A 17,197-nucleotide genomic window follows, 5' to 3' on the forward strand; every position below is an offset into this window, starting at 1 on the left:
TTGTGATATGAAGATGAATTATGGGTCTTATGGGTGTGGAACGACATGAGGGAGAGTAATTAATGACAGAAATATAATTTTTGGGTGAACTACCCCTTTAAGGAGGAGCGACAGAAGTGTGGGTCACCCGTTTACTGACAAATCCAGTTCTTCTCAAGAAAGTTTGTGTGAACCGTGACTCCATCCCAAGAGCTAGTTTTGATACTAAAGGAGGTTCAACAAGTTCATTTGCTCTCTCCACACTGCACTGTCAATGATTACTTGACGTTTTTAATAAAAATGCGAAAAAAAATTTTTTACATGTTATTAGTTTAGTCAGATTTGGGTTTGTCTATAATTGTTAAATAACTCAATTTCTACTACTGCCATCATTTTCATCCGAACGGATCCTCTGTTTTCTTCCAGTTTGCTCAACTGATCAGCACCTACAAGAAACTGGGACCAGATAAATTCCCTCTGGTTGATCAGACATTCTACTCAAACTACAGGGACATGGTAAGAACAAACCGCCTCGCTTTCATTCATTTCACAGTTTAAGCGCAATGAGACGCAAAAGAAAACTTAGTTTAATACTCGCAGGACGCTCAGAAAATCATACCACACAAGTTTAGACTGAAATGGCTTTAAAACACGTGCAGATAATAAACTTTCATGATGATGAAGAACTGCAATGTCACGTGATCAAAATAGAGATGATAATCAAAACTAAACTGATGTTTTAGTTTTTGGCAGAGCATCAGAGGCACAAGCTGTACAGGCTCCGCCCTCTTCTGGAAAGGGGGCGGGAGCAGCAGCTCATTTGCATTTAAAGACACATGCATGAAAACAGCATGATTTTCCTTCCACTCACAACTGGGCATTTACAGCAAGCTATAATAAATGATCTGTGGGGGATTTTGAGCTGAAACTTCACAGACACATTCTGAGACACCAGAGACTGATATTACATCGTGTGAAAGGGGCATTATAGGTCCACTTCACTTTAAACCCAGAGAAGTGAACATGCAACATTGGAAACACTGAGTGTTTGTGTACTAAATATAGAAATGTATTGATTTTTTATAATATATATTTGTTTTTTTTACTCTATATGGTATGGCAAATAATATGTATTATAAGTATTAGTTATTAAGTTATTAGTTATGTTATTAGCTGTGTCCTTGTGACACCCTTCTGAAAAAGAAGTGCACTTAATAGTGTTGAATGTGCACTTCAAATATTAGAAGTTTTTTTTTTTTTTAAAACTACTTGAAGTTAATATAATATATGAAATATAAGGCCACTTACTTAAAGAAAGTACACTTTAATGATTGTTTCTTAACACACTTAACTACACTTTTTAAAAAATTAAATGTTTTTAATAATAATTACACTTTATTTTAATGTGTCCTTCTTCCAGTGTAATTATACGTTTAAGTACGGAGTAATATTAATTAACAATAACACATTTACAAATGTATAATTACAAATAGATTTAAATGCATGCCATGCACGTTTCAATAGAAATCACATTAAAGTATATTTTAGTTTACCACAAATACTCGTTGGCACGTTCAGCGGTAACTTTAACCATATTTCACTAGGAGTAATTATGATATACTGAAGAATAAAACTCTAAAGTTCATCAATTGCATTTAATTTACTGTAAATTTATACTACAATACATTGCAATTAACATTAAGTTCACACTTAAATTCTATTCTTTTGAAGTGTATTTCTGTAATTAAAACTGTACTATAAGTGTAATTTTCACAAGGTCTGTCAGTTTAGATGAAACATCTGCTAACATTTTTTTCAGGAGAAAGTAAGTTTATACTTTTTGAACATTATCTTTTTAGTACTGAAAATCCAAGATTAGCTGAGACTTTACCTGCTGTGATACAGGCCATGAACATTACATTTAAAGCTTAAATTAATTGAAATTTTAAATACACATATTTTCTTTTTTTTACAAACATTTCTTTTTTCCCAAAATAAAACTGTATTTGTTTGCATTGCATTTCTGCATTGTGAAAGCAAACTAATTTGTAGTTTGTGTGGTTCCTCGCGACATCTTGAGATGACATCATTTCCTGTTGTCTGATGTGGCTGTGGCTCTGTGGAAACGAAACTTTGCTGTACGCCTGTTTTCTGTCGGCTGTGCACGAGAATCGGCAATGACTTCTCAACCAGTTTGCAAAGACCTGTTACCAGATGTCTTAAAATGATCTTTTTGCATTTCATTGAAGGCACTGCCCTAAGAACTGTACCGTGGAAACACTGGACTTTATCCTCTCAGTCGAAAAGAGCATCTGTTGAACATGACCCGCACAGGTGCTTCTGTCAAGACTCCACACAATCACACACTGATAGTGTAAAAGCTGCAGGCGACACACCTTTAATGAAACACACACTACATCACATCACAGTACAGTTAGAAAAGACTGTAGAAAGAGAATGAAAATATCTTATGAAGCATTGATTCTTCACACATTCCACCACTGTCTCAGCTAACACAACTGTGTTTGAAAATAAAAACATTATTTCTGAATGGGTTTACGTTCTGAAAATGTTTTTTTTTTCTTGGTTATGCAAATATCATTATTTTATCATTCTTCAAACATTATAGTAACGTTACTTTTGAATATTCACTGAATGTTCTGAAACAAGCAGTAACATTTAAAAAACATTCCAACTAAATGTTTCAGGAATGATGCATAAATAATGTTTTTGTGCTAAGATTTTAAAAACATGTTTGTTCATAACCTTTCCAGAACGTTCCCTGTTAGCTGAGATCATGTGACAACAAAATAAAAAAGTGCCTGCCAAATATCTGCATTATTATAAGGCAGAACCACTGTTAAGAAAGCCTGATTTTTATTCAAATGCCTTTCTTTCTTCTGCAGAACACAAAGATATTTTGAAGAATGTTGGTAACCAAACGGTTATGTTGACATTTGAAAAAAACACACAAAATATCTTGTCTTGTGTTCCACAGAAGGTTTGGAATGACATCAGGGTGATCACAGAATTTTCATTTTTGAATTTTTCCTTTAAAAAGTGTACCATTCATATCTGTAAAGCAATGCAGTGATGCTCTCTACAGATATAAAGGAAATCACACCATGTTTAGGCCAAAACATTCACACTTCATGACTAAGCTATACAGCGGTTTCTTCTGGACTAAGATGCACAGTTGCGTCTCATGCTGAAATCACACGGTTTCAAAATCAGCATGATGCGCCGCAAACGGCCACAACGACCAAACGGCCACAACGACCACCCTATTGCAAAACATGAGCGTTGCTTCATAATGGAGAGAGATAAAGACACACAGTTGGCAGCTTTTCTAATTCCTGTCCGTTTGTATTTCATGTTGTTTTACTTTTTTTGAAAACCCTTAAAGGTCTTTATCGACCCGGGACGTCATCCTACGCAAACAAATATTAGTGTCACTGATGGTGGATCTGGTGAAGAAGCTGTCAGCGATCAAAATATTGATTCTGAAGTGATAGTTTTGGTTGAGATGGTGAATGGAAATGAGCTCTGATGATGACACTGATGATGATAAAAAGCATGTGCTCAAATCAAACCCTTCCAAATTCCAAAAAGTAACAAAATATGCTTTATTTTATTCTTTTGTAATTGTTATCATAAAATCAGGATAGTTTTATACTATTGCGCCAGTTAAAGATCCATCCGTGTTAGATATAGATCCGGGTCGCTAAAGACCCGTATATGTAATAATGATTGATGAAACATTCAAGCAAATCAAAATTATGCAGATAAATTGTAAAATGCTAAAGATTCATTTAGATCTGTAAATGTGGAAAAGGACTATTGTAGCATCTTCCTAATTTCATGGCATTACAGGAGATGGAATGGATTGACCAATTGACCAACCAGATTTTGGCCATATTTTACTCAAAAAATTTAGCTGAATTGCTCTTCATCCCTTTTTAAATAGAAAATCAGATAATCAGGACCTAAAAGTGAAAGCATAATGCTAATAATCCAATACTGTTATTTATAATGCCAATTATTGTAAGTTAAATGGCAATTCCATCATGTAGTCACTCATCAGCTCCCATTTCAGAGGTGTGTAATAGACTCTGAGAGCAGGCTTGCATGCGATGAAGAGAGATTTGAAGTTTAAAGAGTATGTTGTTCTCAGTGGGATACTAAGGTGTTCTGAGTGGTTGCTAGGCTGTTGCTAAAGTATTATGGGAGGTTTCTATTTAGTCACCAGAGAGTTCTGGGTGGTTGCAAGAGGTTAAAGAGCTTGTTTGTATCTACATTTGAACCGTCTAATCAGCATCAAGCAACTTCTTTTACAATCAGACAGCGATCGTGCTCTGGGCTTCAGACATCAGACGCGTCCATGGTGTCGTTTCCAGACGGTTTGGCCGGTCCTGTGTACCAGCTGCAGGAGCCGTTGCTGTGTCTGATACAGGCGTACTCGTGAACCGGCTCTGTGTACACAATTGACCATGTGGATGACAAGTCTGACAGGATACACTCGTTCTTCGTGTTGGGGAGACAGGGCTGTTCAGTGCAGCTGGAGATCTGCAGAGATTAATATTTAATACAATATAATATATAGTTTCATGTGTTTCTGTTCACTCAGACCTTCATGGATCAGTCTTTTTTTAAAACAACATACACAACTGTGTACATTTGGTTGTCTTAAACCTTGTTTCCACCTGCATTTTGGTCGATCGGATCACAAGTAGACGAGGAAATCTCATTCTCGTTTACACCTGGTGTTTAATCCGTCTCTTTTGTCCACTTTCAACCACTTCTGTCCTGATTTTTTCGAGGGGAGGGTCTAAATGTATGGGTTTTTTGGATTTTAATGGATGATAATGGATTTCTAATGGGAAAAGCGTTCGTTTCTGCTCTGACAGCCACAAGACTGACTGAACGCCGTGAGTGTGTGTTAGAAATCAGGAATGGCGAGAGAACATTGTGCTTGGTACATTTTTCATCAAACCAAACTCAGGGATTCAGTCGACAAAGTTTAAATCCCGTCTGACCAGAGCGCTTCTCATAATGTTTGTGCATTAGGTCAGTAGGTGGAGAGTAGATGGTCTTTAGTAGCTGTTTGAACACATTTGACCACTTGAGCATCTACTCTACGAAAGCAATCCGGTCGAATGTGTTTTCGACTACCTCTAGAAGTGGTTGAAAGTAGACAAGCTCAAAACATTTTACACCTGTATTGAGTGTCGTCCACTTGTGATCCGATCGACCAAAATGCATCTTAATCCCAGGTGTGAACAGGGTCTCATAGAACCTGTCCTGTCCTTGATTATATCTGTTAATATTATATGTAAAAAAACATAATTCAGGGCAACAACATGATACTTTTGTGTGTTAACCCTATAAATCAGTGGTTCCCAAAGTCGGGGTCGCGACCCCCCGGTGGGTCGCGAGACAGTGAGGAAGGGGTCGCGAGATGATTTCCAGAAATAAAAAAAAAAATAAAAAAATAATAATAATAATAAAATAAAAAATAATTAAACGATTAGAAATAGTATATTCTATCAATAATTGTCACAAAATACTAAAAATAGTAGTTAAATTAAAAACAAAAACCATGCAAATAAAAAAGCCATCAACCTTTCGATTTTCCTTCCCCTCGGCCGTGACTCCGGAGGTGATTACGACAGATTAATGACATAGTAGCAACAGCATCAGCTGCAGCAGGTCAGTTTACTGCAACATGTTAAACATTAAGACATGTGCACGTAATTCTTTAGGCTTTAAGCTTTGGATATTATTTTTGTCCAAATGAAACGTTGGTTAATATCGATCAAAAAAGAAAACGCAGAGAGGCCAGCGGAGGAGAGCGGAGAAGCACGCGCTTCACATATGCCGCGTTTGCAGTGCGCAACTGATCCATGGCTGTGTATCACAAACACAACATTTACTTATTTTTATTTCAAATCCAAAAGTTGTTACTGAATATTGCTTGTCAGCACAGCGATTCTCTTTGTATAGGCCTACACTATATTTCATAGATGTCACGTTTAAACGCACTATATTTAAACGTTTTATTCATTTCATTACTTTATATTTATCTGAAGTAATACTTTAGATTTATATATTGCTCACGCAAGTGGCAAAACATTTAAACGTAAGCTTTATGTTAAAATCAAAAACGTTTTTTTTTTAAAAAAAAAACTTAAAATAGACAAAAACAGGCGACTCTCGTCTTTTCTTTCCTTTTAAATCTTTTTACAATAAATCCCTCAGGTCATAAAGAACTGTTTTTCCACCTTCAGAGGCGAGTGCTATTGTTTATGTCTCCTTGTTCACCTAAATGCCTGGTAAGGTGTTATTTTCCTTGCTTTACCCGAGGCAGCCGTGTTTAAACTGTGTAACAGAGACTTTGAACTATATGAATCTATGATGAAATTACTAGTTTTTTCGCGCCAATACATGTTTATTTTAATGCGAACAGTGCGCTGTCGTTTTAATTCAGCGCTGTGCAGCACAGCAAAAATAGACGCGGCGCATAAATGATCGCTGCACTGCTGCAGACGCGCTGCTCCTGGAACGCACTGCCGAACCGCATCCGCGTGCAGTGTGAAATCCGTTAATATGGGCACAGAAAAAATGCGCATTGCAAACAGAGTAGCTATGTGTGAAACATGCGTTAGTGCGTGTTCGCCTTTGTGCACAACTCGTTAACCACCTCCGAGGATAGTGGGGGTCGCGAGTCACTGGCATCGTTATTTTGGGGGTCGTGGGCTGAAAAGTTTGGGAACCCCTGCTATAAATCCTACTGTTTCATATTTGATACATTGATTTCTAAGGCCTCTAAATGATTTGATAAACCTGCCGTACACGATCTCCTACAGTCCTTCTGTTGTCTGACTGATAGTTTAGACTTATTTTAGCAAGTAAAAGTCTTTTAGTATAATTATACAAACGTCCACCGTCAGCTTGTGCTTCACGTGTCTTTTTGCTGTGAAATCTTTACTGATTTTTATAAATTAAACATAAGAGTAGTATCCATACATCATTTTTTAGAAGAATTATGAGTGTCGTGATTTGAGGAAGGTTTATTTGTGTGTTTATCTCAATCATCATCATTTTGCATTGCATTATATGTTTTAAAACTACAGAGCTGTGATCATAAAACTAAGCATTTAAATATCATCTTACTAAGACGTATTATTGGCAGATATGGATATTTATATGCATTTTAAGTATCTGCTATACTGATATAAAAATCACAAGTATCAGAATTTCATCTTATTTTCTGTGTATAAAATTATCAGCATCTGCAACAACAAATTGCAAATATGTGCAAACCTTTTTAGATGTGTCATATTTTGTATAAATGTTCCATTTCCTCTAAGGTGTCGTAATGTTTGGCTGGGTTGAAATGAATGGGTTCTTACCTTGCAGTCGCAGCCCAACTGATATCTGTATTTGAAGTTGTTCTTCATCATTAAGGAGAGTTTGTTCCAGCGCATAACAAAGTCGCACATTGTAACGGAGAATTTATCAAACATGATGCTTCCTAAGAGACAGCAAACACATTTTATATTTCATTACTGAATGCCATGCAGCAGCCTTAGGTCATCAAGCAGTTTAACAGTAGTATTCAGGAAAGTAATTAAATGTAAAATAACACTGGATAGTTTTCATTGTTAAAAATGAAATACAGATTAATGCTTGCAATTAAAGTTACAAAAGTTTTTGAGTCAAGAGTAGCGTGTGATTTTCTCTTTGTCTTTTGCCCTTTATTAACATGACAGACAGCAGCAGGTTTATTAGGCTGCTGTCACTTTAAGAGCTGATGCACGGATCCAATACACTGTTACACAACATGCTTTTTCTCTCAACTGTTTGCATTCCAAAACTGACTGTATTTACCTGAATACTCTGCCAGATGGGCATTTTGACTTAATTTGGTATATGACTGAAAGAAGGGCAATAAGCCATGAAAAAGAAGTCAATTTGTTTCTCTCGAGCTGTTTGAGAGGCGGCTTTATGAGAGCGACATTTATATAGATCAGCATTGCACATGCTTTTGAATAAAATTATGTGTAATACGAGCACTTTTCAACCGGAGCGAATGAGACGAGTGAGTGAGGAGAGAGAGAGAAAGCGCAGCTGGTATCGGTGTATCGATACTGCAGAAAAGGAGTATTAGATCCATTTCACATACTTCAATATCAATACATATCGAAATATCCATGTTTTTGACAACACTACAATATAGCATACATGAATGAGCCATAGCAGATCTATACAGGTGGAGCTGGGGAAGGTGGAGGGTTTCTGAAAGCGCACTGCTACTGCTACAGCAAATGCTGACCAAGTATTTGAAGGTTGAGCAGTGAGATCATTGGCTACTGATAGATCAGGATCCAATCAAATGTGCCTATAGAGAATCATGTGATTGCAAGCAGATTGAGTTAAGGACCTATCAGCCTGAGTTTCATGACAGAACTTTGTATTTACCTGAAAGCAGATACTGGTCGTGATCCAGTCTGGTCCCACACATTGAAGACATCTCACTCGTGTAGACATGCTGGATGTTCTTTATTTTGTCAGAACCTTTGAACACCTGCAAAACCAGGATTTTGTAAAACCATTGTTTGTATTGTATAGCAGTGTATGGGTCTGCGGATCCATTTTTAAAAAAAAATTTATTTAATTTAAAATAAAAGTCTCTGTTGTAACGGGCGCTTTTGGCAAGAACCCAAAGAGACTGTAACTGTCCGTTTGAATCATGGCCAATATGTCCCAAAGAAAACATGCTATATCAGATCATTATAATTCCCAGCAGAACATTTATGTGATCAAGTACTTTAGCTTACCTTTATCACTTTGATATCATATTGAATTTCTCCCATGCCGTTTCTATTTTCATCTCCAGGTATGAGCTTCTCCCCAGTTATCTCAGCTCGCATCACTAACCAGAAAAGAATCAGTTGTTATTACTAGTGCATGAAGCTGAATACATCAAAAGAATCATTTCAGGCTGCATCATATATAAGAGTTCAGAATGTAGCTGCAAAAAATGCTTGTCAGAATTGATTTCAAGATTCTCTTAATGATTCTTAAATGTTCTTTGAAAATCAATTACTAAATATAGCTGCAAGCAGCGATGGCGGGCCCAAGCCCAGGTGCCACTGCCACCCCGGTGGCTTAAGGAAACCTGTGCATGGCGGGCAACATACAATCTTAATTTAATTTAAATCAAATAATAACTTTACATGATATGAGACACTGATTACTTTAATCCCTCGCCATGGCAACACTGTTTGAGATATCCTGTAATCATTCGCAATTTAGCATCTTCAGTGTCTTTGTTTCATGTTGACCAAGTTTGGTGGCAATTGCATGAATCTCCTATGAGGAGTTCTTAAAAACTCAGAGCCTGATTATTTAAAAAAAAATCCACATTCAAACCAAAAAATCCCATTGATCAGAGCTAATGACTGTAAATTAGAAAGTTGTCCGGAAGAAGAATATATGTACCGAGTTAGGTGACTGTAGGTAAGACTAACCCCAACTTTTGTCAAAAGGTGGCGCTATAGAGCCTCACCCCCCCGCTCATTTCTAAGGCTTTGCCCATGTCTACTGCCCAACAACTTTTACGTGTGCGTTGAGTTTCGTGCAATTTGAAGCATGCTAAGAGCCTCAAAAACACCCAAGAATATTCTAAAAGTTTGACAGGTTGCCATGGCAACAGTATTTAAGATACCAAGAATCCTTTCACAGCTCTACATCTGCCATATCTTGACATTATTCTGATATGATACATTTAGTCCTGTTTACCCTAACCGTACACACTGTCATTATTAACACTGAACCCAATGATACAAAGCAAAAAGAAATGGCTGTTATGATATGTTGATATGTTATGGCATATTTTGCGACGGAACTTACCGAATACAATGCTGTGTACTGGGCTAAATACGCTCGTTGTGTGTGTGTACATGGTATTTTTACCAGCTGAGAGCTCATGAAGAGCTTATAAAATGTATAAAGGAATCAAAACAGCGGCAGGAATTCCTCCGTCACACACAAACAAAGATCTGCGACAAAGAGACAGCATTTCCAACACCTGAAATGAACTGTAATGGACAACATCGAGACTATGACGAGAAAAACCAGGTGTGCTCGAGAATAATGTCACATCTTGTGACATCACATCTGGTTTTTGGTTCATTTAGATGTCTTTGGTCCAAGTTGCATTCATATTTCAGTCGAACTGCACCAGAGTTAAGGGTCTCGGTGTGCAGAAGGGTTCGAATGGCAGCATTCACATTTATTCAAATGAACCACACTAACAGAGCAATCGCAGAAGAGTTTGTTTTGATCGAACCAAACCTGCCAAGTGTCTTCAAGATGGCGTCGCACCTTGGCACCAACTTCGGTACCATGTTAAGTACTGACATTTTAAAAATGCGACGCTTTGAGCACTGTTAAGAGGATTCGTAAACACCTCTGATTAGCCATTGTGTTTCCATTGTGGAGAGCAGCTTCTATTGAAGCAGACTGACATTTACAAGCCTGCTTTGATTGGACTGATTGGACTGTTTTCGAGGCTGCTGAAACTGATCTGGACAAGCTCACAGATATTGTAACATCATCCATCAGTTTCTGTGTGGATATGTGAATTTCTTCCTGGACATTCTTATCATTCAGTAAACCATGGCTTACAGCAAAACTCGGACAGCTTGCCAAAGAGGATGCTTACAGAAATGGGGTTAAAATCTTGTACAACCAGGCCAGAAACAAACTAACAAAGGACATCAGAGTGGCTTAGAGGAACTAATCTGAGAATCTGGCGTCAGTTTGGACAGGCCTGAGAAACATCACCAAGTACAATTCACCATCCCCCTGATCTTTGGAGAATCAACAAATGGCTGATGCTGTGAATGTGTTTTACTGTAGGTTTGAAAAGCCCAGACTCACACGCGCTCTGATCTACACCTCACACATTCACCAACACCTCCTGCAACCCCCCCCCTCCAGCCATCCAACCTGCGCTTAAGGTCTGTTTGGATGCTGTGAGCCAGGTCTTCAAAAAAACATAAGATTAGGAAAACTTCAGGCCCAGATGGTGTTTTCTGGCCCCCATCTTCATGCAGATCTTCAACAGATCACTGAAGCAGTGTGAAGTTCCCTGCTGCTTCAAACGCTCCACCAAAAAACACAAAATCACTGGACTTAATGACTACAGACCTGTCGCTCTCAAATCTGTGGTCGTGAAGTTGTTTGAAAGACTGGTGTTGGCCTACTTGAAGAATATTTCTGAACACCTGCTGGATCCCCATCAGTTTGCCTTCAGAGCAACCAGGTCTGTGGATGATGCAGTCAACGTGGGACTGAATTATATTCTGCAACATCTCCACAGACATGGGACTTATGCAAGGACCTTATATGTGGACTTCAGTTCGGCCTGATCTTCTCACAGCCAAACTGATCCAGTTCTCTGTGCCAACCCTAATCTGTCAGTGGATCAGGCAGCAGCTATAGTGAGGCTGGGTAAACTCACATCCAGGACCCTCACTATCAGCACTGGTAAGGTATAACAACTTGTTAGTGTGTCTATGAACACAGCTGGTTAAAAGATAGTTTCAAGGACAGCAGATGTGTTCACAGGCACAATAACAAGTTGTTGTAACTTCTTATAAGAGCCTGCAAGTAAGTTTCCACTCAGCATGAGCAGACTGCATACAGAGACACAAGTCATATAAAGTACAAAACAGAAATAAATGAGTTTTCCACTACACTCCTCATTTTTGATTATTAATTAATCAATCATAGGTTTAATACATTCTTTCATATTTTTAGCAAGCTTTATCATATTAACCCTTCAAAAAGTCCCTTCTCCTCGTAACACGTGTAACCCCTGCTTTTAACCCCCAAGACTAGTCCAATTACACAAGAAAAGTTTAAAATAAAAACTTTAAAATCCATTGTCTGGTGGAATGGTAGACTGATGTTTTCTAGAGAGGGATTATGTGGATTTACTGTATTCGTTCAGTGAATGCCGCAGGAATCTGCATGTCTTTACAACCTCATGCCGGTCATTCCATGCCTCATTATTCCAGAACAAGGACTGGAATGCCACTCTGACGCACGGAAGCAGGGATTCAAAACAACTCTTTCCCTCTCAGAGTGAGACACGTTAGGCAGAACGTTTAAAACGAACGCAGATTACCTTCATCTTGTTTTTCAGAAAATATCCAAAGATATTAAGATCTTCATTATCAATGTATATTAGTTTTATTAATTTATTTATTTTTGGCCAAGTGTCTTTTATTTGATTTAAGTAAAGACGAAAAATACTGGATTCTCTGAAAACAAATCATACCTTATTGTTTAACTACTTTTCTGGTAAAATAAACTTAGAAGACAAGAGAAAGATGTTGCACTGTTGCTCTGTGAGTGACGAGCGTTTTTCTGCAGATTGTGTAATATGTCAGTTGGGTTTTCATAATGCTGAATGGACTTGGATTTCTGACAGCAAATGCAGTTTATTGTCCGATAAGAAATCTTTCAGCTCTTGTCAATACCCTCAATCATGTGGCCACAAACTTGTCCACTTCAGAAGTAATAGTTTACAAGTTTTAGTTATATCAATACAGAAATTTTAAAATCTATACCGATAGAAAATGAAAAAGTAAATGCGACTCCAAGGTGACTAGATCATTGAACTGTGACTGATTACAACAGCAGTTTGAATATCAGCTTTTATCATAATTACAGAGAACTGAGAGCAGCTCCTGACTGCTGTGTAATTATGCAGATATAATGAGGTTAATAGGTACACCAGACCATTGTAAAACAAGGAAACTGCTCTTTCCTTAATTGTGACTATATACTACGACACACATTTTGATTTTCCTTATTTATATACACTATATGGTATATTTTTTTATTTTCACCTGCTCACTCGAATTATCAGTAATTTTTAGTAGTAGTTATCAGTGTATGACAAGTTTTGGTAATAAAATAAATCGTTGTTTTACATAATTTGCCTTAATGACTAGAGCTGGCTACTTGAAAAACCATAATAATTCACAATGATGTCAGACTGCTATTTAACTCTATCTGTGTGTCTACATTATACAATTACAAAATTAACATCCATCAGTCAGTACTTTTTACTTTTAAGTACATTAAAAATCAAGTACTTTTATTTGAGTAAAACTGAAAAGGAGTATTTGATACTTTTACTGTATTTGAGTCTGTACTTTTACTCAAGTACTTGATGAGTACTTCATCCACTACTGCTTTTTGATTATTTTTAACCTTACTTTTAGCATTAACTAGTTTATCACATAGATTTGAATAGGATAATCTCATACTAAAGTGATATAAAAAAGAAACAAAAATGTTGAAATTAGTGCTGTCAAGCGATTAATCGCAATTATCCAAATTAAAAGTTTGTGATTACATAATATATGTGTGTGTGCTGTGTATATATTTATTATGTATATATAAATACACACATATGCATATATACATTTAACAAAAAATATTATATTTATATATAAAATATTTATATATAATAAAAATTATATATGTAAGCAATAAGGTACTCGAGGCTGCGCTGTATCGTGAATAAGTCATGGCTGAAGGGCGTTGTTAGGCACGACGCAAAGCAGAGCAACCCCTTCAGCCGTGACTTATTCATGATACAGCACTAGCCTCGAGTACCTTATTGCTTTTATAAAATGGTTACCACACAATACAAATATTAAAGCCAAAAATATGCATCAATGCAACTTTCATGAAGTAAATTTTTACTAAAAGCCTTTCTTCCGCCAGAAAAAAATTGTCCGACTGTGAACGGCAACAGAAGTTACATTATTACGCCATTAGATGGCAGCAAAGACTGTCTTTATGAGTGAGTCAGTCTGTAGCGAAGACTTTTACATCGAAAAGACTGAATTGTTGTGAACACAGAACAAGACGCAACTGAGAAATGCTTTGACTGGCGCTGTCAGTCACGGGAAAACCCCTTAACTGTTAAAAGGACAAGATATCGCAGCAGGACGTTTAAACAGATGTTTTATTATGAAAATAGGACTGACCTGAAGGAAAATGCTAAATCTGAATGCAGGTAATAAACTCGCTCACTCGATCTCTTTCTCACAATAGTCTTCTACATAATACAGTAAGCTTCAATGAACAATATCAACAGTTTATGTTGCTAAGAGTGGTTGCTAAGGGTGTTGTGTAGTGATACACAGAACCATTGGGTGAAGCGGTCATAGCCGTGTTTTATCATGAATAAAACACAGCTAATGACCAATCAGAATGAAGGACGGGAACTAACCGTTTTGTATACAGTACAGTCCAAAAGTTTGGAACCACTAAGATTTTTAATGTTTTTAAAAGAAGTTTCGTCTGCTCACCAAGGCTACATTTATTTAATTAAAAATACAGTAAAAAACAGTAATATTGTGAAATATTATTACAATTTAAAATAACTGTGTACTATTTAAATATATTTGACAAAGTAATTTATTCCTGTGATGCAAAGCTGAATTTTCAGCATCGTTACTCCAGTCTTCAGTGTCACATGATCCTTCAGAAATCATTCTAATATGATGATCTGCTGCTCAAGAAACATTTATGATTATTTTCAATGTTGAAAACAGTTGTGTACTTTTTTTTCAGGATTCCTTGATGAATAGAAAGTTCAAAAGAACAGCATTTATCTGAAATACAAAGCTTCTGTAGCATTATACACTACCGTTCAAAAGTTTGGGGTCAGTAAGAATTTTTATTTTTATTTTTTTGAAAAGAAATTAAAGAAATGAATACTTTTATTCAGCAAGGATGCATTAAATCAATCAAAAGTGGCAGTAAAGACATTTATAATGTTACAAAAGATTAGATTTCAGATAAACACTGTTCTTTTGAACTTTCTATTCATCAAATAATCCTGAAAAAAAATATTGTACACAAATATTTTGTACAATTGTACACATTAAATGTTTCTTGAGCAGCAGATCATCATATTAGAATGATTTCTGAAGGATCATGTGACACTGAAGACTGGAGTAATGATGCTGAAAATTCAGCTTTGATCACAGGAATAAATTACACTTTACTATATATTCACATAGAAAACAGTTATTTTAAATTGTAATAATATTTCACAATATTACTGTTTTTACTGTATTTTTAATTAAATAAATGTAGCCTTGGTGAGCAGACGAAACTTCTTTTAAAAACATTAAAAATCTTAGTGGTTCCAAACTTCTGGACTGTACTGTATATATATATATATATATATATATATATATATATATATATATATATATATATATATATATATATGTATGTGTGTGTATATATTTATGTATACATAAAAAATAAATATACACAGTACACACACATATATTATAATAACACAAACTTATTTTGGATCGCAATTAATGTTTGACAGCACTGCATTAATCATGACATTATGTCAAACTGGGGTTTGTGAAGGAACTGCAGGGGGTTTGTAAGTTGATGAAAAGGAAATAATTAAATAAACCATAAAAATGTAACATTTTAAAATAGAAACAATCAGAAAAAAACACAAAATTTGAAATATTTATTTGCTATGCTGTGTGGCGTCTGACGTGTGTGATTCCACGAAACTGGAAGACTTTCTGAACACACAAGCAATAGAGTCTTAGAAAGGGCCATTTAAAATACGAATTAGTGAAAATCAATAATAATCTGAATATTAAATAATCAATAAAAATGCATATTTACAAGTACATAACTATTGGAATCTGATTATGTAATTGGAGTGTTTGACGTACCTATGTCAGACATGCAGAAGAACTCCTGCGGGTGTCCTAGACCGCAGCTGCAGCTCTCCACCACCTGCTCCTTCAGACCCACAGACAGCAGGAGCAGCAGCGCAGCAGACAGCGGGACTCCCATCATCACTCTCAGAAATGATCAGCTATATAAACTCACTTTATGTGGCGCTGAATGAAATGTCTTTGTCTCTGTCGGAGATCTCCTTCACTCTCAAGGCGCTTCGGGTGTCTTATAGCTTCATGTGTGGCTGAGGAAGGACCAGCCTTCTTCTGTAATTAAACAAACCCCTCCCTCTGCAAACACACACACACACACACAGGATCTGTGGAGATGCTCTTGTGTCAGTGGAGGGAGTCATTTAATTGAGATTTGACTCCATTCTGATATGAAAAGCACATTAATTCTGCATGGATACAATCCAGTCTCATTAAATGCCATGTTCCACTCAGAAATGTCAGATTATGGAAGTAAAATTGGTTGCATGCAATGTGAACAACCAGTGGTTTGGGGCTAGGACATAAAACTGTCTTGTTCACACATGTTTTATTGCTAGACTGGACATGAGCCAGTTTTGATAATTGTCATAAACACACGCTACACCACAGTCATGCATAGTGAATGACTAACAGAAGTCGAGACAATAACACTCTGATAAACATTTTATAGTCTAATAGAATTATAAAATTATAGGATTTTATACAACAGTTCTTCCTGGTTCTTGAATCTGACAGCCGTGTGATATTCTAGTGATAGCAGCACTCACTGTTTGTGTCACTCCGCTTGAAGCGATTGTCAAGGCGTCCAAGCAAATCTACCGTATATTTAACAAATACTACACTCGTTGTACCACAAACTGTTTTTAGGAGAGAATGTAGTGGTTTAGACTTGAAATATGTGACACATATATAATCATAGCGCCTATTTTGCAATTTGTTTTGACGCTTTCACAGATGTGAGCTCCAGGCCGTTCAGTGCTCGAGTACCCGCTGAGAACAGCTTCATCTCAGCCAGTCCTTCAGGAATTAGTGGTTAATAGTGGTTAAAAATATAATTCATTTGGGGTATATCAGGCAATCTTTGGTCTGTTTGTTTTAATCTATTACTTATTCCAGAGGAAAACGATTTGGGTTAAGGGGAAAATTAAATTTCATAACTTTATATTTAGGCTATATTTAACTTAAATCCTGTACTACAGCGTTACTTTTGTACTGACTGAATTGTTTGCTTGTGTTTTTATTTTATTGTTTGCTTTTGTCTTTTATAATGGCTATTGTTGTTAATTTAAATGTTGTTGTTTAATAAATATCATTTTATATAAATAATCCGTCAACAGTATCAGTGAAAGTTACATTATTACACCATTAGACTGAGTGAGTCAGAACGAGGAAGTTGTTTTAGCGCTGTG

At 36.4% G+C, this 17,197-nt stretch overlaps 2 protein-coding genes across 2 annotated transcripts in view; one reads left to right on the plus strand and one right to left on the minus strand.

Annotated features, from left to right (window-relative positions):
- syn2b (synapsin IIb) overlaps positions 1-17,197 on the plus strand; it is a 73,013-nt gene that overhangs the window by 37,666 nt on the left and 18,150 nt on the right. The window contains exon 5 of the mRNA XM_048173303.1: positions 406-495. Within this exon, the coding sequence (XP_048029260.1) occupies positions 406-495 (90 nt within the window). The remainder of the gene's footprint in view (positions 1-405; positions 496-17,197) is intronic.
- On the minus strand, positions 2,350-16,040 carry LOC125256954 (metalloproteinase inhibitor 3-like). The gene is made up of 5 exons (XM_048173307.1): positions 15,789-16,040; positions 8,820-8,914; positions 8,461-8,566; positions 7,392-7,513; positions 2,350-4,545 (listed from the first exon to the last, which is right to left on the minus strand). Exons 1-5 carry the CDS (start codon positions 15,913-15,915, stop codon positions 4,342-4,344), a joined length of 654 nt encoding a protein of 217 aa, XP_048029264.1. The 5' UTR covers positions 15,916-16,040; the 3' UTR covers positions 2,350-4,341.

This window comes from Megalobrama amblycephala, linkage group LG21 (genome assembly GCF_018812025.1).
Source record: "Megalobrama amblycephala isolate DHTTF-2021 linkage group LG21, ASM1881202v1, whole genome shotgun sequence".
Taxonomy (NCBI): domain Eukaryota; kingdom Metazoa; phylum Chordata; class Actinopteri; order Cypriniformes; family Xenocyprididae; genus Megalobrama; species Megalobrama amblycephala.

Excerpts from the sequence above, each read along its gene's own strand:
- LOC125256954 (XM_048173307.1), bottom strand. The coding sequence starts at position 15,915 with ATGATGGGAGTCCCGCTGTCTGCTGCGCTGCTGCTCCTGCTGTCTGTG. Across the intron at positions 8,567-8,819 it reads ATGATATCAAAGTGATAAAG|GTGTTCAAAGGTTCTGACAA; the intron begins GTAAGCTAAAGT and ends CTGGTTTTGCAG. Across the intron at positions 4,546-7,391 it reads AGTTGGGCTGCGACTGCAAG|ATCTCCAGCTGCACTGAACA; the intron begins GTAAGAACCCAT and ends TAATCTCTGCAG.